Genomic DNA, 22,899 nt, shown 5'->3' with positions numbered 1-22,899 from the left:
TCCTCCAGCGCTTTTCCTGGAAGCCAGCGCGGACACGCCCACTCCACTGTGGAACCGCCCCCCGGATGTTACAGTCCTGATGGACACATCATCACACTAAAAGAAAAAGTAACAGAGACAATTTATCAAATACAAATACTGCAAATACCTGCAGGAGAAACTCAGATGACTCATGCATGAGGCCAACTCCTCTACCCAATTCCACTTCTGTCGGCCTATGAGGTTTCCACGTTATATCTACGTTATTTTCCCATATTAATAAAAACATTTCGGGGAGTTTCTCATAACACTTGTCGAGGGTTAAGGGCAGAGGATGTCGTGTTAGCCTTGTTAAGCCCTATGAGACAAATTGTGTTTTGTGAATATGGTCTATACATACGTGTAGGTCCTCGTGATATATACACTATCATTATACATTTCATCAATGTGTTATGTTATCCACTCATAAGCACACTCACACACAAAATCACAGACAGTCTGGATGAAAAGTACATGTTAAAGGTTCAGGGTACAGAATTTAGTGACATCTAGTGGTGAAATTGTGTGTTGCAGCTGAACACCCCTCACCTCCCCCTCCCCTTTCAAACACAAAAGAGAACCTATGGTAGCCTTCAGTTGTCATAAAAACTCACAAGGTGATTAGTTTGTCCAGTCTGGGCTACTGTAAAAAACATAAAAGACTCGTACAATTTAGATAAAACACACTAGTGAAAACATCACTAGGTTTATTCTATATTCAATTTCTGCCAATAGATCCCTTTCATCTAAATCTTTCACGCTGAAACTTTAATGAAGACCAGACCGAAGAGCATTGCAGGCGATTAGCAGGAGGCCGAGATAGTGCTGAGCAATCGAAGGCGTGAATCGCCACAGGACACTCATGAGAGCACTGATAGATTCCTGCTGCTTGTCAGCTGAGGCAGCCACAAAGCAAAGATCAATACGAGGCAGCGGAAAAGAAAATCCCTGTGCGACCGAGAGTTAGTGGTTTGTTAAAAGCTCGAGCTGAGAGTCAAGCAATGGTCAGCTGCATTTCATTAGAAGAGGCCATGGCAGTTTGACTCTGAGGGCTTCGTCATCACACTTCAATTTATAATGTATATAAATACTTCATTTTTACAACATAAATGAAATCAGCATTTGCTAAACCCTTCACAAAGTCAATGTATAGTTTGATTGGCTATTTTATCTTTTTTATCACCAGACCATAAAACAATATGCAGCCAATGATTCAACTTTGAGTTTATCTGCTCTAATATGAGCCGTCAACATTAGCTTGCTTGGCTAACTAGCTTACAACCCACAGTGATTGGTGCATAACTGTCTGCGTGTGCAATCCCACATAGAAAAATAATTTGGGCCCAGATAGTCAAAACAATTGTTATGAAGTGGTTCACCCATTGTTAATAGAGTTAGAACATTAATATATTGCATGTCCATATTTTTTCGTCCATGAAGTGTACTGGGAAGTAGTTTTTTTTTCAGAATTTTGCAGCTTGTTGATTCACTTGATCAAAGCGAGCAGCTGTCCAACACCGGATGTCTGACAGCCTTTAAGGAAAATAATGGATGATTGATCACAAGGCTCAGCAAATAAAAAGACAGAGACTCATCGTTAAAGACAAAGTTGTGCGAGGACGTCCTCCCTCAGGACACAGACTTCATCTCTCACTTCTAATGCATCAATTTCCACAACGTTATCTTTCGCAGTTTTTAACGGATCCTGGCATTTCGAGCACGTCCGTCCTGAGTGGCAGGACTGAGAGTTTTCATTCATACTGATTGTCGGAAAGACGATCGTTGTGCAGTCGGTGCACATTTTCAAAGGTTACCGGAAAAAAGTAGTGGAGGTTCCTTTGGAGCAGACTGTCAGTATTTGAATAAGGATTGGTGTATTTCATCGGTGAAGCCTTATCAGCATTTGGCCGTGTGAGCCTCGCTGTCCTTGCCCCTGACAGCTATCTGCACACTGCTGCTGTCCATCCCGTAATGTACAAATACACATAATCCACATCCTGGAGAGCACAAAACAAAACACAACTGTATCGCACAGACAGCGCGGGCCGACCTTGGATTGTTTCCTCGTTCTGCTTATGCTGTGTTCACAGAGAGCAGCTGGATCAGATTAGCATCTCACCTGCTCTAATTGTTCCTGGCAACAACAGGAACGGACATTATCTGGAGTCTGTTTGTTTTGGGAACATTTTATCTGCTCGATGTGAACTCTGCAGCCCGGCAACTCGGCTCCATAAACCTTCTGGAGCCCAAACGAACTTAACTCTGTCTCTGGGCTCTCACTTTGATTTGACCTGGGGTATAACTGTGTTCCGGCTGATTTCATTTCTGCCTCGGTTCAGGCTAAAGTACAACCGACTTGTGGGGATGCTCGACTTGCCAAAAGCTTGAGACTGTTTGCACAACAGCCTGTATTAATCGCAAAGAGCTGCAACATCGCCAATAATGGGCTGGAGGGGGGCTATATGTGTGTGTGTGTGTGTGTGTGTGTATGTGTGTGAGTGTGTGTGTGTGTGTGTGTGTGTGTGTAGCTGATAGCAGGAGCGAGAGATTTTTCTAGTTCAAGGATGTGTGCCCTGCCTGTAAGTGAACATTTGACCGTACCTCTCCGCATGCTGCCTCTTTCCATGCAGAGCTGAAAGATGATGCCATGACTATCAATTGGATTCAGTTGAAAGTATAAAGCTCTGTGAATATGAAGGCTGTATATTCTTACTGTTTTTACTGTCTTTACGTTGTTGTGTTGTCAGGAATCTCCCTGAAGGTCAGAGCTTCTTTACACCTCTAAAAGAAAGAGTGAATAATTAGTAACAGCACATCAACATCCAAGAGACCATAAACCATTGTGTTCAAGTCACCTCTCGTGTTTTATATCCTCTCTGCTCCTAGCTATGAACATTTCAATATAGTTAAATGGTTTTTAAATAAAATGTAATTAACCATGTTACGATGCATCTCTAGATGAAAAGAACACGTCTCGTATTTAAATGTAATCAGGTAAATGGATGCAAAGGAAATGGAAAGAAAAATCCTGCAAATATAAGAGGTCCATTTTAAACCCATTAAATTCTTCCTTTAATTCATTCAAATCTATTTCTGATTTATAGTCGCTGACATCAGACTTAAAGGTCACAGTAAAGGTTCTCACTCTAATGAACCTTAAACTTTGAAGAAAGCCTTTCCCCCCTATTAAATCACCTCACTGGTCCAGAAGCACAAATGTGGATAAAGACAAAGGAAGACGATGACAGACCTTCTGTAAAAGTGTCCCTGAAGCTCTCTGGGCTCAATTATCGCTCTATTGAGCAGCAGCACGAGGGTCCCAATTAGAGCTCCAACCTGACACTTGTGTTTGTCAGCGGAGCTTCTGGCGACAACAGCTAATGGCTCAGTTTGATTTCAGACTTTTCAGACATAGGCGGACAGAACGATGACTGTGTGACGGACTGAGGGCGGTCTTCCCCCTCCAGCTTGTGTCACAGAGAACAGAACAGAGGACATTGGAAGAGAGACAACAACCTCTGCTTCTCTGCTCCGTCACAACAGCTCTAATATCCCTTTTCACAAACAACAGGACAACACTCACAAACACAGACACATACACACACATGGAAGTCTTGGCTCTACATTTCTATTTTACACCTCCATGCCGGGGACAGCTAGTGGCCAGGGGCATTATTTTTTCTGGTTCTCCATCCATTCATCCCGTTTTGTGAGAGCATTTTATCCAGAAAGCCTTGAGGGAATCTCTTCAAATTTGTTGCAAACCTCCAGTTGGACTCACGGATGAAATAATTTGGTTTTGATGGTCGAGGTCGCTGTGACCTCACAAAGCACATTGTTTGCCTTGTGAACACAATAACTCAGGAACACCTTGTGGGAATCTTTTCTAATTTGACTCACAAGTTTACTAAGACTTATCAATGAACTGATTAGATCTGGGTGGTCAGAGGTCAAAGTGACCTTAGATTAATCTGACCTTTTTTTTTTGTAGACTAAAGCTGCATATAGTTTTACCTTTCTTTCTTAAAGCACTCTGTGATCCCTTAGCTTAACTTAACTGAACTCACTTTATAACTAAACTTCATGCAGATATATTCAAAGCAGGGATGACGCCATAACAGCTACTTATAAACTTATTCAAATTTTAAGTCTGAGCTCTGTAAGTAAAATACAGATTTACACATGTACAGCGGGTTGTGATAAATGTGGACTCTCTACAGAAGCACACTGGAGACATCTGCTGGGCAACATAACTAATTTAGTTTACATTTGGTCTGAGGGAGAAAATGATGAGCTCATCTTCAGTGTGTGATGTAGTCTTCCCAAGAGCATTTAGAAATTCCACCCTCCTCATTGAAATACAGCCAAGTAGGCTTTCAGAAGACGAGTCACAGAAGGAAAAGTGCAGTCTTTAATATTAAATACAGTTGAATTATATTTGTCTGCTTCCATTTCAGGATCCTGGTGTTGTGTAGCTGCCTCCTAATATAGATTATTTTCTCACTGTAATTTTTGTTACAGAGAACTTTTAATGAACCTAAATTTGGAATTTGTCTTTTTGTGGATTTGCTTGTTTGTTTAGTTGTCAGCAGGATTACCCAAATAAAAACTACTACCAGTTCCATAAATCTTAGTAGAGGGATGCAGGTTAATGGGGCGGATACAGGGTCTATTAAGACCACTTCCTTTTTTGTATAAATATATTCCTACCATAAGAACTAGACAACGATAGTAGGAATGTCGACCTTGGTGGAGGTATGCTTGATTCTTTTTTGCCACTGAATTTAATGGTACCTTTTAATCGTGACGCACTGATTAATACATTCATGACAATAGCTACTTTCACTTCCCTAATAAGAAGAGGAATTCAGTCCTAATCTGTTTCGTCCTCTTTGACGAGCTCATCTCTCTATAAAGGGCACAGAGGAAAGAGAATGAGGGTCATGTGTGGACGCACATGTGCAGCCATCTACTGCCTATACGCTCACCTCCCACGCATCCCATTTATACGCTTTGTGTTATAATGATTCCTTATAATGCAGCTCATCAGTATGCTGGAGGGAACTGAGGTCTGTCCCCGGGATTCAAGCCGTTTGGATAGAGTGGAGTCGCTCCCACACTCAAGGACATCACGTTAGCATTGATTGCCCTCTTCTCCAGCCATCACAGCACAGAGGAACAGGAGGCTTTGCTTGAATACCTACACTCCCTCTATAATAGGAAGAATAATTGTTATATATATATATATATATATATATATATATATATAACTATTATTCTACATTATACATAATTCCAGCATATTCCGAGACACCGTCTACTGCCTTGAAAATTCCCAGAATAAGGGTGCGGAATAGTTGACTGCATTGTAAAAATACTATATTAATGTATATGTTAATATACGTGTTATTTGAGTTCTAAATTATGGATTTTTATTATACATAACATAAGTATTATTGTATTATAAAAATGATTAGGCAATAAAGATGTAGTAGTAGTAGCTGCAGTAGCAATGATAACAAAAACAGTAGTCATCATCAAAGTATTATTAATATGATGAATACATATATAAATATAATCATAATATGTACTAAATCCAAGATACAATATTATGATTCTTATTGTTGTTGTAATTCATATTGTTGTTGTTATTTCAGACACCTTATTGTAGCTACTAAGTTCTACTATTTTTTAAGGTTATAAAATAGGTAACTACAACTCCCAGAACGCCACGGGGTCTTTTCGGTCCAACCATTGCACCGCTCCGGGTTGAACATGTGCTGTTTGACTGCCACCGGACGGTTATGGGAGAAAGTGCAGGGAAACGTGCTCGGTGACACACACACAGGAGACGCACACACACACACACACACGGACACACACAGTGCGATGCGGGCAGCTCGATCAGGACCAGCAGCAGCAGCGGCAGCAGCAGCGATGTGGAGGTTTGTTCGAGAATAATGAGCCTCGGCCGCCGCCATCATCATCACCATGTTCCCGGGAGTTGGCTACGCGCTGCTGGCGGGTTTCCTCGGGGCCGTGGCGTCGTCCTCGGCCAAACTGTCCCTGGGAGCGGACTACCTGAAGGGAGTGTGCGAGACCGGACTCCGGACGTGGGGCGAGCAGCGCAGATTCAGACAAGCGGACGAGACCACCACCTGTGACCGGGTGAGGAGGCGCCACCGCCGCGGCTACTGTGAATTATTCACGCGATGGGGATGGAGGTGATGTGAATAATGCAGCGGGGAGCGTGTGTGTCCGAGAGAGGGCTGAGTTCTCCCGGAGGAAGTTGGGACATGAGGTGCTGTTGATCCCCTCCTCTTCACTTCCTCTCATTTCCTTTACTCTCAACCTCCTCCCTGGCTCCATCTCCTCTCCTCTCCTGGCTGACTCCTATTCACCTCCTCTAATTTCCTTTACTCTCCACCTCATCCATGACTCTATCTCCTCCCCACTCCACCTTCTCCATGACTCCATCTCCTCTACTGTTCGTGTCCACCTCCTTCCCGACTCCTCTTCACCTCCTCTCCTTTCCTTTATTCTCCACCTCCTCCCTGACTCCAGCTTCTCTCCTGTCCACCTCCTTCCCGACTCCTCTTCACCTCCTCTCCTTTCCTCTACTCTCCACCTCCTCCCTAACTCATCTTCATCTCCTCTCCTCTGTTCTCCTCTGCTCTCCTATCCTCTACCCTTCACTTTCTCCCTGATTCCTCTCCTCCTTTCCTTTAATCTCATCTTATCTCCCTCTCCTCTCCTCTCCTGTCACCCCCTCCCCTCCTCCCTTCTCCTCCTGGACTCCCTCAGCATCAGCAGCATCACACGGGAGACCCCATGCTGCAGTTGGCGTGTCCTCGTGCTGAATGACATTGCAGTGTGATGTGTTGTCGCGTTGCTTGGCCCCTGACGGTGTCTGAGCTGTGTGTGTTTGTGTGTGCGTGTGTGTGTGTGTGTGGGGGGGGGGGGGGGGGGTCATGTTTCCTCAACGACCTTCATGCTCTCTGCACACGGTGACGTCAGAAACCTCCGCAGGCAGCAGTTTGAAGCGTGAGGCGGTGGAGACGTCAAACTGTGACCTCTAATCTGCAGGAGCACTAAAGAGCTGCATGTGTCTAAAGCCCCAGATTTAAACTCGCCACAATTTTTGCTAACACAATTAGATCTCACAATAGAAGTCACATCCCTGTGGCTTTGGCTTCCAGAGGGATGTTATTTTTAGTATTAATCATGTGAAACTGTAGGAATCCATTGCCTTAGAATAGACGTTTGTATCCAGGGTCTCCTTCCACAGAGGCCGCCATGTTTCTAGAGGAGCCCAGAATGGACAAACGGAGAAACTAGCTTTGAGTTTGTCGTTTGTCGTTCGTCTCGAGCGATGTGAGTTGTCGTGAGCTGTTTGTACGAGCTTGTGTTTGTGTTTTCCAGCTCCACATCCCTCTGAGGCTGCTGTGTGGCGGACTCCTGTTCACCTGTAACGCTGTGATGTGGACCTTCCTTGCCAAGGCACTCAGGTACTCCTCCTCCTCCACCCAAACCACTGTGACCACAACCGCCTCCAACTTCATATCTTCCGTAAGCAGCCGCCTCTCCTTTGCTTCCTTTCTCGTCTCAGACTCTATTTAGAAGAACTAAATTCACTCTGATTACTTCTCCACCTCCGCAGGCTTTCCTCGGGCAGCTGATCTTTGGTGAAGCCCAGATAACACTGTGGTGGGTTGGGATCTCTCTGACCTTCTCTGGCCTGCTGGTGCTGCAGAGGGTCGCACCACAGGAGGGACACCAGAGCGCCGTCGCCCAGAAGGATGAATGATCTGTCTGGTCTCCACTAGTTCAGTTCGGCTGGGTTCCTGCTGGCTGTGGTACGTGGTGTGTCTCAGTTCAGCAACACCCATTTTTTTAAATAAGATTTAAAATACATTTTAAAACCTTATATTCTTCTTTTTGTAACAGTGCAGGTGGTGAAGCCGTGCCAGCTGCTGTTCTGAAATCAGAGGAGATGCCGACTCTGTCCACGGTGCAGCTTCACTGTGGCTGGTGGAGACGAAGTAACAGACGCCTGCATCCAGTTTCCCCTGACTTCCCAATATCCTCCTCGTCCACAGACTCACAACAAAGCAAAAATTACACAAGGTTTATGTTTTGTTTTAACAGCACAACAATAACTTACGGGCTAACACAGCAGATGTGAAGGAAGGTGAATGACTAACTGAAATAATTCTACATTTTGTGAAATACTTTGATTTGCTTTCTTGCTGAGAATAGAGAGGATTTTTTATTTGAATAATGCCCTAACCCGCAATGTAGTTGAGTGATAAAAAACACATTCTGGATCCGAACCTTTAACCGGATCCACCCCAGAGCCTGTGATTCCCTCCTGGTCTTTGCCTCAACCCTCCACCAGGTTCGGTGCAAATTCAGTTCTGTTCTTTTTGTGTTATCCTGATGATAAATAAGGAAACAGACAAGACACAGGCATCAGTCAAAAACCCAAAAGATTCACATTTCAGAAGCTGGTGTCACTATGGTTTTTGTTAATTTGGCTTGAAAGTCTCAAATGATTAATCAAAAATTAAAAGTGCTTGGAGCTTTTTGGAGGAAAAGCACTGATCCTCTCTTTCAACTCTCAGCAGAAAAAAACAAGAAGCGTATTTCAGGTAGGAAGACAAAACGTTATGTGAATATATAATGTGAGGACCTGTGCTCATATTGACTCTTTTGGGTAAATTGCATAATTTCCCATGTGCATGGTACCATCTTATCAAATTGTGCGTTATAAACTGCAGCTGCTTTGATCACGACAGCTTTCTTTACTTACATGTCCTTAAGTTACTCAGACACTCACTGTAAACATCCTACACCGACACTCCGCATCGTCTGCATGCTCAGAGCGATGTTATACACACACGAAGCTAACGAGGTGTGTTCCACGAGTAATAACCCCGGTGATGTAGCGCTGAAAGGCTCCACCCTGGTGTGACGACTTCGCCCGGCACCAGGGTTTTTCTTCTTCTTCTTTCTTCGGCAGCTTGAATCTTAACCTCAAGATATTGAGCATGACACGTGTTGTGATCCGGAAGCAGCTGATCTCCTAGCCATCGTTTTATTTATCTAGTGAATCAGGCGGTCAAACTGTCTCTCCAGTGTCAGACACATCACACTGGACTTTTTGGCTGCTTGAGATTTATATATCCCTGCATTTGCAATCTCGTATTATTCTGTTGCACGTCGGAAACATCAGTCCATAGCTCTCTTCACGTTTGTGGGTTTATTAGAGCCCTGAGCTTCCCTCTTCATCCCTGGAGTTGTCTGCAAGAGTGCAATAACACACTTCCTTTAAAATCTCATGTGACACTGTGACGTGTGTAAGCGGAGGAGCTTTGAGCATCAATAATGGAACGTAGAAAAATGGCAATACCTGCTACAAGACAGATGGTTTCTGTTCGCATGACATCTGAGGCTGCTTCGTTGAATGGTGTTTAAAAAAAAGGTTATATCACACTTTGCTGTTGTTTGGATACATATCATAATATAACTGCATAATGGTAGCTATCATACCCGGCTGTAATATCCCACGGCAGCGTCGCACAAACAGTTATATCACACGTCCTTCCAACCGCTGCTGTGCGGGACTCGTATCATGAGATTTACATGCATCCCTGTTAATGTGACTGCAGTGACAATGTGGCTATATCTCATACTAGGGGTCAGCTGCGTGGTGTGTGTAGCAGGGCCGTTCACTCACCGTGCAGGATTTTTTCAGCCCTTGTTTGTGCCTCCATGTTTTGGGATCCTGGGTGTGTTGAGTCGTTTATAAGAGTTGTCAGACAAATTGGGAAATTCTGCTTATTCGCTTTTTGTGGTCGTCTGTAGCTTGAGCCAGAATTCAATTAGCCTAGCTTAGCATAAAGACTAGAAACAGAGGGAACTGGTAGCCTGGTGTTTGCAAGGATAACAAAACCTTCCTAGGAGCATCATCAAAGGCCCAGTGCGTAAGATTCAGGAAAAAATCATAAATTAAATATAAAACAATTCTCATAATGTTTTCACTAGTGTGTAATCATCTACATTGTGGCGGGAAAACGAATACAAGCAGACTCTCCCAAAATGTCAAACAACTCCGTTAACATACGGTACCTTTAATATCTGTGACTTATGCTTTTTTTTTGAAAATGTTATCGTGCCTGGCTTTAATTTCAACTTAACGGCATGGCAGGATGTGACCTAATGTGACCTGAGGGAAAACCATGGACCTGTGAACCCACTCTCAGTGTAATATAACCAATCAGAGCTCTGCAGTAGCCACATTTAAAAAGCCCTGTGACAGAGGCATGGCCCTGAGTGGGATGCATTTATGTCTATGTGCACATTAACTGTAGATGAGGACGAGCTCATGTGCTTTAAGTATCAGAAACCATTGAATCAATAAGGATTTTAAGTATTTGAAGCTGTACTGTTGACAGCAGAGCCACACAAGTGTGTTCAGTCCTAATATTTTGAATTTAAAGTGAAAAGCTTGTCTGTGTTGGCTCTCTCCAAACGAGCAGACCACGATAAGAAGGAGTGGCTGATTGCTCTGATTTAAACCTGACAATGTGTTTTACAGATGTTTGTAAAGTGTAAATATATTCTGTTGATAGCAGACACTTAATGGATGATGCGTGAATTGTCGTCTCCGCCCGAGAGAAGAAACACTGTTAAATTATTAAATAAACATCTTATCCGACAAACAAGCTTCCTGTGTCCGTCGCTCACGTCGGCTTTAGGGAGACGTTCAGGAGACGGCTTCACACAGAGCGGCTTCTCCGAGCTGCTCTTCATCCATACAAGTACAATGAGATGTGAAGGTCTGTGGTTCTCCTGCAGCGAAGAGGAACTGAACCCATTAAGCTCAGTGTCCTTTCTTTGCATTCAAACATGATGTTTTAATACAGAGGGCTTACTGTAATACAGCTGGATGGGATGTTTGCCTTGAGCTAATCTACATATACTTATACTTTTCCCATTTTAAAGATGTTAAATAATGGTATGCAAAAGAAAGTTATCAATTAGTTTAAAGGATGTTTGCCTATTTTCATTACAATTTGTAATTGTTTGGTTTTAAGCAGTATCTAATATCCATTAATTTAAAATCTAGTGCCCAAATCTTCCTCAAGTGACCCCTCATCTACCGAAGCAAAGTGAAAGAGTCAATAAACTATAACTAAAGCTATAAAGCAGTCACATAGTTTTATTTCATTCCCATTTAAACATACCACAGTCAAAAATTAACAAAGAAAAAACATATCGTGGTCCTTGGGGAATTCAAACCCGACACACAGCACGTCGAAGAAGAAGAAGAACGCTGGTTTACTGTGTCTGTGCACCGTGTAGCAACGTTTGGACATCGATTAAAAAAACTCCTAGTGATTTAAAAAAATCTAAGAAAACGTCAAACTCCTGACAATGCATGCTCTACACTTGAAATGGTCACTACACTGCCTCCGTCGATCAAGGTGGTTCAATTTGGCAACATGTAGGTTCATGTTCTCAGGTTTCTGCTCATCATCTATAAAAGCATGATGCAGTAATAAGTAAGGCGTTCAGACACATCTGGGCAAAGGCCTTGTTTGTTTGTTTGTTTGTGTGGAAATGTTCGGAAGTGGCATGTTTCCTGTCCGGGTGAAATTCTCCTTGTCACACCGGGTGGCCCGGGCAAAGTCTGCAGCTGTGACAAGTGAAACGGGCATTTCTAGACTTATTCTTCCAGGCAAACGTTTTCCAAACTTTTAATGACACTTTCACCCTGTAAGGCTTCACCGCTGCCTCCAGCCAGGCTCACGTCCACCAGCTATGACAAACACGATTAGCCATAAACTAATTCCGTCAAACAAGAGCGTGTCAATTACACTTCAGTGCATTCGGAGAGCAACACCTTTTTTTTTTTTTATTCCCTGACTTTTCCCATCTAAGCTGGTGACTGATGATGATGATCAAAGCGAAAAGGTTGTCTCCTGCACAGACGCGTCAAATAAACAAAAGGACGCCGGTCAAACTGCCTGAAGGGAGTTTAACACAGAGCGCTCCACGTGTTTCCTCTCAGATTAGAAACAATTGTCTTCACCTGCAATGTCTCGGATTTTAAAGTTGTAATCATAAAGATTGTCCTGAAATCAATACTAACTTTTTACAACAAAACAGCTATTTTAAATGTTTTTACGCTTGGCTGAGGTGGAAAAGTTTGTGTAAATGATAAAAACTAAATGACACAAAGGTCACCGGTAATTGACTTAGTGTAACAAAAATAAATCACGAAACACTCATTGTGTACATCCACTGTAGAGACAAAGAAAACTGCTGCGGATTAAAACATCATTTTCTGCAAATACAGACCAACTGTCTCTTAGAACCGATGTGCAAGGAAACGTGTCTCACGTCTATTTTCTTTCACTCATTTCTGCAAATTCATTTAAATTCTGTGCTGTGTTTCCTGACACTCTTTACATTTACTCTTCACAATAAAAGCACTCAACTTGCAAAACACTCACCCGCTTTCACTGGGAAGGAATCAAAGGAAACAATTGATTTGTCGCAAGAGTTGGCACTGACGAGCAAGCAGCACTGACTGAGTAAGACCATTGGCCCCTTCCCCATGTTTGTGGATGGGACACATCATTTCTGGATAGCAGGAGGAAGCGGATAATCGTCGTTCGTCTTTATAAACTTTCTATTGTGGTATACTACTTGTGCAGCATGAATCAGATCTAATTTGCTGATGATCATGTAAAATGTACTAATTATTGACCCACTTCTTAATTAAAGCAGCATGAGTTTGTTTGGTTGCAATGTAAATAAAGCCAATCAGCCAGGACTAAAATCTTAAGGATTAAGACTTTAACTGGCCACTGTGAGACTAAGCTTCTCTACTTCTTCTGACAGCACTAAAAACATCTTCCTATTGTTCTTACATGTGATTTGTTCTAATGTTGTAAAAGTAGTCTGACCACAAGTCAGACTACTTTCCCGATTTACTCTGGATGTAAAACAATATGAACTGGTGTCTCACCCTGACCTTCACATTAAGGCAAAAAATAACATTTCTTTTAAAAACAATAGATGCCACCGTTCACTAATGCACTGTTCTAAGGCAACATGATCCGCAGCATCCAGCTAAATACTAGGGAATCAAGAGAAATACAGAAAGAAACAGGACAGGATCACAGAGATGGTGGAAAAAAACAAAAACAAAGTGCTGTTCCGGCAAAACAAAAACTCCTGCACTTAAGTTCCCATTGTTTAGTATTGGAAGCAGGAAATGATGCAGGAACATGGACTCTGTGGAAGGCGCAACTCTCTCTGTGTCGTTTCACCAACTCTTCTTAAGTGCTCCTTTTCAAGTTGCTCAGTTGGTTTTGATGAGCTACAGGTCATTAATCTCAGTCAGCACCAAGAGGGAAACTGTCAAATGTAAAGAAGGTGACAATATAAAAAAAAACAACAACACTAGAATACCCTGAAATTTCAATAAATGAAAGAAAATGTGTATGTGGTTGAAAGGAGTTCATGCTCATTCAGGTCCTGCCGACAGGACGTGAGACCCGGGACCGATCAGTCTTATTCCACAGCAGCAGAGCTCCGCTTCGGTTCCGGCTCTCACACTATGTACTGGTACATGTCCGCCTTGCCGTGGTCGGGTTTAGAAAACGGGCTCAGCCAGGCTACGGAGAAGGGATGGCCAAACACCACCTTCAGATTCATCCATCTAGACTTCTTGGCCCATCGTCGCTCCTCCTTCTTCAGCTGCTCGATACCCTGTAGGAGTGAGGCACGAAGGAAGACATGAGAAGAAAGAAAGAGTCTCCAACACTGATTCAAATTCAAAGCTGATGCAAAATACATGCTGTATCAACTGTGAAGATTAAGCTGGGTCTTTAAAATTTTATGCAAAAATAACCACAGGAATTAAAAAATGAAGCATAAAGCTCTCTGAAGTCTTTATCAGGGTGAAGTGACTCACTCCCAGTATTGCCTGATGAGTGATACACAAACACACACACTGATAACAGGCTCTATGAGACTGAAGTCGACAAACAGATGATCTCTGTGGTGGATATTATGAGTCACCCTCCTAATGGGGGTTTTGAACAGATACGTTATGAGTTCAACTCCCTAGAAACTGTCTCTTAACCTGTTATTTACATCTGAGTGTTATCGCAAAAACAAACTGTGAATTTTAAACCGTTAACCTTTATCAATTCGTGATGTACTTCAGGATGACAGATCTCAGGCATAAATGGCAGCTTCACTGCAATCAGTTTTTCTGTTTATAACCTTCACCTGTGCCTGGTTAACTAAACTCGATGGACCGGGCCGGGTTCGGACCGATATTTAAAATTACATTTCGGCTCGGTTCAAGTGCTTTCACACTGCACTTGCCTGGAATCGTCAAAACCTTGGGCTCTGGGCGTGTTCCAACATAAAATACCGAAATGCCTAGACCCTAACTCGACTGCCTGATACCCAACCGACATCACAGACACTAGACACGTGGCAGAAATTCACTTCCAGGGGGGTCACAGTGGAGCGACGAGGAGGAGAAATTACCGCAGCTTCACTCACCGTCTCATCGCTGCAGATGGAGTGAACCTGAGTCCCAAACATGACGGCGGTGAAGATCAAAAAGAGGAGAGCTTCAAAGCAGAGGAGGATGAGGAGGATGACCGTCGCTGGTGGAGAGAAGTTGCTGCACTCTGATGAAGAGGAGGAAGAGTTTTCATTTCAAAAGAAGTTGTAAATGTATAAAACCTTTGGAAATGGAGTTGTACATTCAAAATGCACTCCTTTTTTAAATTAATCCAAATTACAATGCTGCAGTTTTCCATTTAAGAATATCCACCCCAACCAGTCCCTTGAAACTCAGTGGGTAAACCAGTTCAGTCACTAGTGGAAAGTGGTTACTCACTTGTCCAGTCATCTTCAAAGCAGAGCACAAAATGAAAAGCCACCAGGATGAGTGCATGTAAGGATATTAGTGAAATGTACATCTGAAAAACAAAATCAGACAATAATGTAAGAGGTGAGTATTACTGCTCTTCTTCTTTACTTTGCATCATCGTGCTCAAACACTCACTGTGAAGAGCACAAAGTATTTCTGGTTGCTCTCTCCGACACAGTTGTTCACCCAGGGACAGTGGTGGTCCATCTTCTTGATGCAGCGTTTACACACACTGTGGACACACACATTCATCATGACGGTGAGAAAATGGGACAAAAATAGGTAACAGACCAATAGACTGTAGATGTGTGGTATATATTTATATAACTTTAATAACAGACTGTCAGTCCATCTTCAGCAGTTTAAAAAGCTCCCAAACTGAGTGTAATATGTGCTTGTTATGGGTCATTAGAGACGAGACTGTCATCTGAACAAAGGCAAGGATGACTCAATATTAAGCAAAAGAAAATCATCCGTTTCTTTCAAACTGCCTCACTGCCGTTACTATTCAATTACCCCGCAATGTTTTTGCACTTTTCATGCCTCCAGATCCCAGGATGCACACTGAGCGGCCACAGAGGAAACTCCCTATTATCAAGCTGCAGAGTCTACAGGGAGACGCCTCATAGCTACCCCTTAAAAAAACCACAGAAGGGAGAGGGAGAGGGGGTGGGGCAGGTTGGCAGAGGAGAGGAGTCCCTGTGGGAGAGGCTCTCCAGGACTCTCCTCTGGAAGCTGCACACCTCAGCAGAAGGCTGCACGCCCAGTTTCACAATCAGGGTGCAGGGTTTGCAATGAATCTTCTAACACATTGATTGGGTGCCAGGTTACCTGCAGTGATGAGCTCGGTCCGGCTTGATGCTGCAGCACTTGGGACACTTGTACACCACCTGGCCCGGTTTGAGCTGCAGGCTCTCGATGAATTCTTTGGTAGCGTTTCCTTTGGGCACGGCTCCCTGGGTGAGACAGGAGAAAAGACATGGCAAGCAGGAAATTATAGTTTCTGTTAGGTTGGGTGTTACCTGATACGTTTCCTATAGACTAATTGAGTCTTACTGACCGGGTCTGTGCACATGGCCTTGGCGTGAGAGGCGAGGGCGAGGAAGCCGAGGGTGCTGAAGAGCGCCCCGTTGAAGAAGCTGTAGAGAATGTTCTTGGCCGGCAGCAGCATTACAAACCCCACCACGAACTCGGCGTAGAAGATTAGGAGCCAGGTGATGACGCCGCAGACGATGCCGCAGCCGTCGCGGATGAACCACATGGTGTCGGAGCTGTTGCGGAGCGGGGGAGGGGCACAGTGCTCGGGCTTCAGGTAGCCAGCTTGGCGCTCGATGTCCCTGGTGCGGTGCGACGGGCTCCTCATCCTACAACACCCGTGGCTCCGACCACATACTGCGAGGAGAGGGGAAGAGAAATGAAAAGAAAACAGTTAGACAGAGTTAGACAGGGGATTAGGATCAAGTTTGTGGTTTCTTCGTAGAGCTGCTGGTTTTGAATATTTTCATAATGAGGTTTATAAAGGATGGACGACGCATCTCCACTTCCTTCCACTATCCAAATATGAAGCCAAAACATCCCAGATATCGATCGTAAGATGAAGCTGCAAACTCTGCACACAGAGAATTCTTCTACAGGCAATGGGAAAGGAGTCAATCGCCCTTTTGTAAGCAGATATGTCCCGTCTGCATTCAAACTGAAGGAGTGTTGTCCCTCAACAATTAGCGGTCCGTGTTAACAGGCTAATGAGGACACTACATCCTTGAGGAGTATGGAGAAGGATGGGGACTAATAAGATAAAGAGAATCAGCAAATGAGGTTGAGGACAAATCTCTGGAGGAATATTTAACTGCAGGAGGAACAAACACTGACTGATCTGATCCCAGCAGGCTAACTTTCCTCTCACACCAAAAAGAAGCTGGTGTTGAATTTAGAGGCTGAAATTCACATCGGGTCTTAAAAACACAGTTGAATCATGAGCTGCACTGGATCTGATTGTGAGTCCAGTTCTGTTGGGAGACGAGGCTGATGAATAAGCGATCGGTCTGAGTGTGTATGTGGACGAAGATGAAGAGACTTCCAAGAGGATAAAATGTCAGAAAACCTAGGCCTCATTATTATACACAGATAAGACAGAGTGGAATAAAACTGCTTCTTCCCTGAGGAAGTCTGGACCTCTGCGTAGTTCTAACTTGAACCTGAGCTTCCAGTGACAGTCTGGACATTCCTTAGGATCCAATCCAACCATAAGGTTTCACTTAGCGATAGACTAATCTCACTTTTTTGTCCATGTCAATTAAGGGCCTGGTCAATGATCCTGGCAGAAACTTGTGTTCCCAGAGGGCAGGGGTTAAATGGGAGTGAAAACGATACGACATGTCTAGGATAAAAAATAATCAAAGTCAAGTCTGGATTGAACAAAAAGGTCCTGGAATACAACTTCAGTTAAAAGCTATGTGTATGTGTTGTTGTCTCATTGGGTTTTCGATATAGAATAACATAATTTTTTGTTACTTGGCAGTGCAGTCTACTTAAATATGGTATTCTTAAATTTAGGCTAACAGAGACGTGAAAACCATATATTTTTTAGGAAGGTAATCATAGAATTCTGCAAAACAAACTGTTCAACCATACCACTTCTCTTTTCCAGTTTCAGCACAGGAAATCTCATCGAGGCAATTTCACTCATCTACGTCAAAAGAAAAGGACATAACAATTGTGTTATGAGATTTTTTTGGACAAAATCCTTGTTAAGCAGGTTTTGGTTTCGTCAGTCAAAATGACTGTTAGTCATCCATGTGACTGTGTGTCAGACCCATTCAGATGTGGGAAGCGGAGCCATTTCAAGTCAGACTGGTTCCAGGATGGGGGACACAGAGATTGAAATCTGCTCGACTGCTTTTAGAACTTTACTCCACCAAACCAAAAAGATACTAAAAAGGATGTTTACTGAAAACGCAGATGATCAGCCCAAAGAGAAGCACACACAGTCACGAGAGACCTGGGATGAAACTGAAACTGAACAACCAGGGCTCATTAACAACTCAGTGAATGGATTCTTTTGTGAAAGTCTATAGATTTCTTCCTTCAGTCATTGACTATGTGTTTAAACTTTAGGGGACTGACTGGATGAGTTAAAAAGTAACAGAAACTCTTACTCAAAGATTAAATCGCTGAGAGCCGCTGAAATGCTGCTAATCATGACGTCCCTGCAGATTTACAGCCCCCCTGTGTCAGGGAACTAACTAATGATTTACAGGAATGTTCATGGGCAGGGAGGATGATAAGAAGTCCGAGGTGTGTGGGATGTAGAGATGAGAAAGAGCTAGATCTGACCTGGTGAGATAACCCCTTTAACTGAGATTTTCTATTTGGCCGCTTGTGAAATCAGAGGTTTGTGATATACTGAAAAGTGGAAACCTGTCATTTCGGTTTTGTTTCCCCGGGTGTATTGATTCAACTGTATCACAACTTTCCAGCAGTAACCAAACACGGTGCCTCCATAACTGATAACTGGGATTAGAGTTGAGGGAAATCTGTGACACTGGTTAAATACACGGGAAACATCAGATCAGATTTGAAAGGTATTATGTTATATGAAAGGAGTGTTAACAGAACTCCTGATTGTGTCAAGCTTGAACCTGGAAACTTTGCATTCACTCTGTTTGAGTATATAATTGAGCGTCGGATAAAGAATATATATTAAATATATGGACAACAAATTATCTGATAGTGAATTCGTGCAGAATTACTTCTCACTCTACTGACCAGAAAATACACATGGCATCTTTGTTTGAACATGTTTTGGAGTTTGGTGGGTTTGATTTAATGGAGGATAACGGAAACAGAAGCTAAACTGTGTTGGAAAAGTTTAATAAAAGGATTTAAATTAGCTGTCCTGCTGTAGTGTCTTTGAGCAGAGGTTTCTTATGCTGCTAAGATAGCTGATTGCACCGTTATCATGAGGATCACAGTGAAGTAACCCGGAGCAGGAAGTGACAGCGCAGCCGGGATATCTGTGTTCCCAGGTGTTTCCCAGCCTATAAACGGAACATTATATAAAATTACATAAACAGTAGAAGGTCGATATGTTGTTGAAAACAAACCTCGCAGTCTCCCGGCGGCTCTGCAGACAGTTCCCCTGAAGTCCCCGGGTAGTTTGGAGGCTTGAGAGGTTAAAACAGATCAACCGTGGGGTGGGAGTCTCCTCCTGGTATCTCAGCCCCAGCCCAGCCTCACCGATCCCCGGCCAGCTGCTCTCCGCGGCCCCGCTGCTCGCGCTGCCTCTCTCCGCCGCCGCCGCCGCCTCGGTTCCGACGAGCCAGTCGTGGGTGTGTGGTCCGTGTGGAAACTACAGCCGAGGGCCGAGCTTCCAAAAACAAGCCTCGGGTCCAGAGAACAGCTCTGCGGGCGGAGGGACAACAAAACCCCGCAGAGCCAACCCGGAAGTGTCTCCCTGGCTGTGTGTGTGTGTGTGTGTGTTTAGCACTGCTGCGCTGGGTGAGGTCTGACAGGCAGCGGCTCCTCTCAGCAGTGAGAGTGGGACTCTTTATTTATCTATAAACCGCTGTAATGACACAATGTTCCGCTGAAATACGTAATAACATGTGAAATAGGCCGTAAACACAAAGAAAGGTTATTTTTAAAAAAAAATAATGTTGAAATCTGATTTTTTCAGTATGGCTGCACCGGTTGGGTGGGTTATATCATCGTCCGGGACGCGCAGGTGAGCAAATCAGACAAACACAATCGAGAGTGATTTTTTTTTCTTGCCGTCGTATTTTTATGACGTAGAAGAAAAGCGACCCACACACACATGCCGCCGGTGGTTTTTACAACATTATGGCGACTGTACGAGTCAGTGAGGCGGAGAAAGTCTACATTTTACACGGAATACGGGTGAGTTCGTTTTTCAAACATCAGTATCTAACCCTCCACCCGAGATTATGTCCCTGTGGAGCTGTGGGCTGTGCTGTACGACGCCTGAAGGCTAGCTGCGTCCGCACGTTGCTAAAAGAGCCAGTGTTGTTGACATGTTGTTGACATGATGTTAACATGTTGATCCTCAGGATGATCTGAGGGTGGATGGACGAGGCTGCGAGGACTACAGACACGTGGAGATAGAGACTGACGTGGTGTCCAACACTGACGGATCTGCTAAAGTCACACTGGTATATATATATACACACACACACACACACACACACACACACACAAAAAAAAACACACATACACTCCTAACCATAGCACCTACACAGTATCTCAGCATCTGCAGTTCAAGTCCAACATCCATTTCAATTCATCTTTAAACTAAAAAAGGCTCTGACTCATTTCTTGTGCACACAACTAGCACATTTGTTGTTTTGTCTTCCCTTTTTGTTGTGTGTATTTTCACTGACTGACTGTGATTTTGTGTTGTGTCTCCGTCAGGGCCACACTGCAGTGCTGGTTGGGATTAAGGCCGATATTGGCAAACCGACGCCCCTGCTGCCTAATGAAGGTTACCTGGAGTTCTTTGTTGACTGGTAGGTGTGGTGCATAGAGTCATGAATTACAAGAATCAAGTGAGACTTAGTTTTCAAGTTAATTATTTAATTTGACTCATTATACTTTTACTCAGAATGTATTCACTTTAACCTTCTTTTCCATTTACCATCCATAATATATATATATACACACACACATATATTCAATAAAAGGGCAGTTTAATTGGACACCATGATGTAGGGTATTTTTTCAAACTTAGTCACCTGGTTTTTCCGATCTGATCTGGAACAAATTCCTCAGTGTTATCGAAAAGAAGAAAAACACTTCAACAAATCTACGTCAATCAAATTATCTTTTTCCTAATTAATACATTTGTAATTTTAGGTGAAAAGGTTTAGTAGTGTTTAACTGATTCCCTGCCACTAAGAGGAGTTGTATAGTCTGTTCCCTGTGTAATGTAACACAATCAACATTCATAATGCATGTGGAGAGGTGTAGTAGGCTCTTTCAGTGTCTTCGCTCCCTCCTTATTCTTCCTCACCTCTGTCCAACTAACTCAAGAAAGAATAGGAACTCTCAGACGGATAGACATTCTGTTACTGCGCATATTTATTGTCTTGTTTTCTCCTTCCTTCACTAGTTCAGCCAATGCAACCCCCGAGTTTGAGGGCAGAGGAGGCGACGAGCTGGGGACGGAGCTGAGCAACACGCTCTACAAAGTGTTCAACAACAAACACAGTGTGGACCTGAAGAGTCTGTGTATCAGTGCAGGAGAACACTGCTGGGTGCTCTACGTGGACGTGCTGGTGGGTGGTCGCTCATTGCCATCGTCTAGCCACATTTTAAGCAGTTTTGTAGAGTGTTTGCTCTTAGAGCTGCTTATTTGATTCATCATATTTACTCCTGTATGTTTCTACAGCTCCTGCAGTGCGATGGAAACTTGTACGATGCCATTTCAATAGCGATCAAAGCCGCGCTCTTCAACACAAAGTAAGTGAAGTGTCATTCAGCTGTTTGTTTTACGTCTGGATTATTAAGCCTAAAATCTGTCTCAGCTATTATATTGTTCAGTTAACAAAAAAGTCTTCTGACCTCCTTACCGACAGAATTCCCAAAGTGCACATTTCAGCAGATGAGGAGGGAGCAAAGGAAATTGAGCTGTCGGACGACCCGTACGACTGCGTGAGACTGAATGTAGAAAACGTCCCCTGTATCGTGACCTTGTGCAAGGTGAGCCCACTGACTGGTGCTCTATTTTTAAAGCCCAACTATCGCACAAACGATGACACGTACACACTGTTTATGTGCAGGTGGGCCACAGACACGTGGTGGACGCGACGCTGCAGGAGAAGGCGTGCTCGGTGGCGAGCCTCATCATCTCGGTCACACACAAGGGCACGGTCACCTGCACGAGGAAGGTGGGCGGAGGCAGCTTGGATCCAGAGAGCATCTTTGAAATGACACAGGTGAGTCCGGCCGTCCTCCTCCACCATCTGGCCCCTCGCCCTCCACGGCTGCCACATTAGCATAATGTGCTGTGTTTCTATTATTATAAATCGTTACTATGACAAAAGCAGTGAGAGTCGACCTTGAGCTAATAACCAGGTTATTATGTCAGATGGTTGAAGCTGTTGAAGCATCTTTAATATGCATGAATGTTTAAAATAACCAAGAAAATCTGATGTGTTGTGTATTTTATTAAGTATATTTACAAAAATGTCAAAGTATTGATTATTTTCTGAATTTAAAGTTTTTTTTTTAATCTGATTTGGGCATGAATGTCGTTTTTTCTCTGTCTCCAGGCCGGTAAACGGGTCGGTAAAGCTCTTCATGCTCCGCTCATGAAGCTGCTGCGGCTGGAGGAGAGTTTGGGAAAGAAGAGGCAGAAGGTCGGCTTCCTCGGTTAGGACTGTATCTACATGATGTGTGTACATGTAAACATAGTTTTCTAATAAAACTTTTCTTTTGTAGAGTCTGCTTGTTTTTGTATTTGGTGAAACTTGGAGAAGGGAGACAATGGTTTTAATTAACACAAAAAGATGGGATTTACATTACATTAGGCAGCAACTCCTACTTGATTTTACTATCACTGATAGGTGATCAGTTAAGTTGCAGTTCACAGTAAAAGTCCAGCCTCTGTGCGTCCGTCTGTCTTTGCCACGTGTCGGTGGAGGATTGTGTGAAGCTGAAGTCCTCTCAGAAAGACCAGATGTGACTGGACTGTTTCCAGGCAGCCTGTTGTTGTGCAGCACACAGCTCCAACACAAACTCATATTTATGGCCTGAGCTCTCATTGGACAGTTTGAAAATAAAAAATAAAAATTCTTCACAGAAGGATTCATGAAATGATAAGATTTCACATGTAATGATTGAAGAAATTTGGATTTCAGTGCTTTGCTGCTGCCAAAAACACCTGGAAATCAATTTTT

General features: G+C 43.5%; 3 protein-coding genes across 5 annotated transcripts; 2 read left to right on the top strand and 1 right to left on the bottom strand.

Moving 5' to 3' along the window:
• The first annotated feature begins 5,821 nt into the window (after positions 1-5,821).
• Positions 5,822-11,140, top strand: LOC133972066 (transmembrane protein 42). Of its 2 annotated transcripts, none has more exons than XM_062409274.1 (4): positions 5,822-6,186; positions 7,441-7,587; positions 7,679-7,874; positions 7,971-11,140. In XM_062409274.1, exons 1-3 carry the CDS (start codon positions 6,010-6,012, stop codon positions 7,823-7,825), a joined length of 471 nt encoding a protein of 156 aa, XP_062265258.1. In that variant the 5' UTR covers positions 5,822-6,009; the 3' UTR covers positions 7,826-7,874; positions 7,971-11,140. The 2 variants fall into 2 exon arrangements, with proteins under 2 accessions (XP_062265258.1, XP_062265257.1); XM_062409273.1 differs by having other exon boundaries at positions 7,966-11,140.
• Positions 11,141-11,222: 82 nt separating this feature from the next.
• zdhhc3b (zinc finger DHHC-type palmitoyltransferase 3b) lies at positions 11,223-19,433 on the bottom strand. 2 transcript variants are annotated; one of them, XM_062409270.1, is made up of 8 exons: positions 19,090-19,433; positions 17,618-17,672; positions 16,047-16,378; positions 15,818-15,942; positions 15,122-15,218; positions 14,954-15,035; positions 14,611-14,741; positions 11,223-13,803 (listed from the first exon to the last, which is right to left on the bottom strand). In XM_062409270.1, the coding sequence occupies exons 2-8, from the start codon at positions 17,670-17,672 to the stop codon at positions 13,645-13,647; spliced, it is 981 nt and encodes a 326-aa protein (XP_062265254.1). In that variant the 5' UTR covers positions 19,090-19,433; the 3' UTR covers positions 11,223-13,644. The 2 variants fall into 2 exon arrangements, with proteins under 2 accessions (XP_062265254.1, XP_062265255.1); XM_062409271.1 differs by lacking the exon at positions 17,618-17,672 and having other exon boundaries at positions 19,090-19,430.
• A 19-nt stretch (positions 19,434-19,452) lies between these two features.
• Positions 19,453-22,440, top strand: exosc7 (exosome component 7). The gene is made up of 8 exons (XM_062409272.1): positions 19,453-19,882; positions 20,053-20,154; positions 20,414-20,508; positions 21,111-21,276; positions 21,390-21,460; positions 21,577-21,700; positions 21,781-21,936; positions 22,273-22,440. Exons 1-8 carry the CDS (start codon positions 19,826-19,828, stop codon positions 22,375-22,377), a joined length of 876 nt encoding a protein of 291 aa, XP_062265256.1. The 5' UTR covers positions 19,453-19,825; the 3' UTR covers positions 22,378-22,440.
• The last annotated feature ends 459 nt before the right edge of the window (positions 22,441-22,899 follow it).

Source organism: Platichthys flesus, chromosome 17 (genome assembly GCF_949316205.1).
Source record: "Platichthys flesus chromosome 17, fPlaFle2.1, whole genome shotgun sequence".
Classification (NCBI taxonomy): domain Eukaryota; kingdom Metazoa; phylum Chordata; class Actinopteri; order Pleuronectiformes; family Pleuronectidae; genus Platichthys; species Platichthys flesus.
Note: the sequence above shows the minus strand (reverse complement) of the source record. Positions and strands in the feature narration are given on the sequence as shown.

Coding starts and splice junctions, on each gene's coding strand:
- exosc7 (XM_062409272.1), top strand. CDS start 19,826: ATGGCGACTGTACGAGTCAGTGAGGCGGAGAAAGTCTACATTTTACAC. Junction 20,155..20,413: donor GATCTGCTAAAGTCACACTG/GTATATATATAT, acceptor TGTCTCCGTCAG/GGCCACACTGCAGTGCTGGT. Junction 21,277..21,389: donor TGCTCTACGTGGACGTGCTG/GTGGGTGGTCGC, acceptor ATGTTTCTACAG/CTCCTGCAGTGCGATGGAAA.
- zdhhc3b (XM_062409270.1), bottom strand. CDS start 17,672: ATGAGTGAAATTGCCTCGATGAGATTTCCTGTGCTGAAACTGGAAAAG. Junction 14,742..14,953: donor CTTTGAAGATGACTGGACAA/GTGAGTAACCAC, acceptor CCTCTTCATCAG/AGTGCAGCAACTTCTCTCCA. Junction 13,804..14,610: donor CCATCTGCAGCGATGAGACG/GTGAGTGAAGCT, acceptor TCACTCCTACAG/GGTATCGAGCAGCTGAAGAA.
- LOC133972066 (XM_062409274.1), top strand. CDS start 6,010: ATGTTCCCGGGAGTTGGCTACGCGCTGCTGGCGGGTTTCCTCGGGGCC. Junction 6,187..7,440: donor AGACCACCACCTGTGACCGG/GTGAGGAGGCGC, acceptor TGTGTTTTCCAG/CTCCACATCCCTCTGAGGCT. Junction 7,588..7,678: donor CCTCCAACTTCATATCTTCC/GTAAGCAGCCGC, acceptor CCACCTCCGCAG/GCTTTCCTCGGGCAGCTGAT.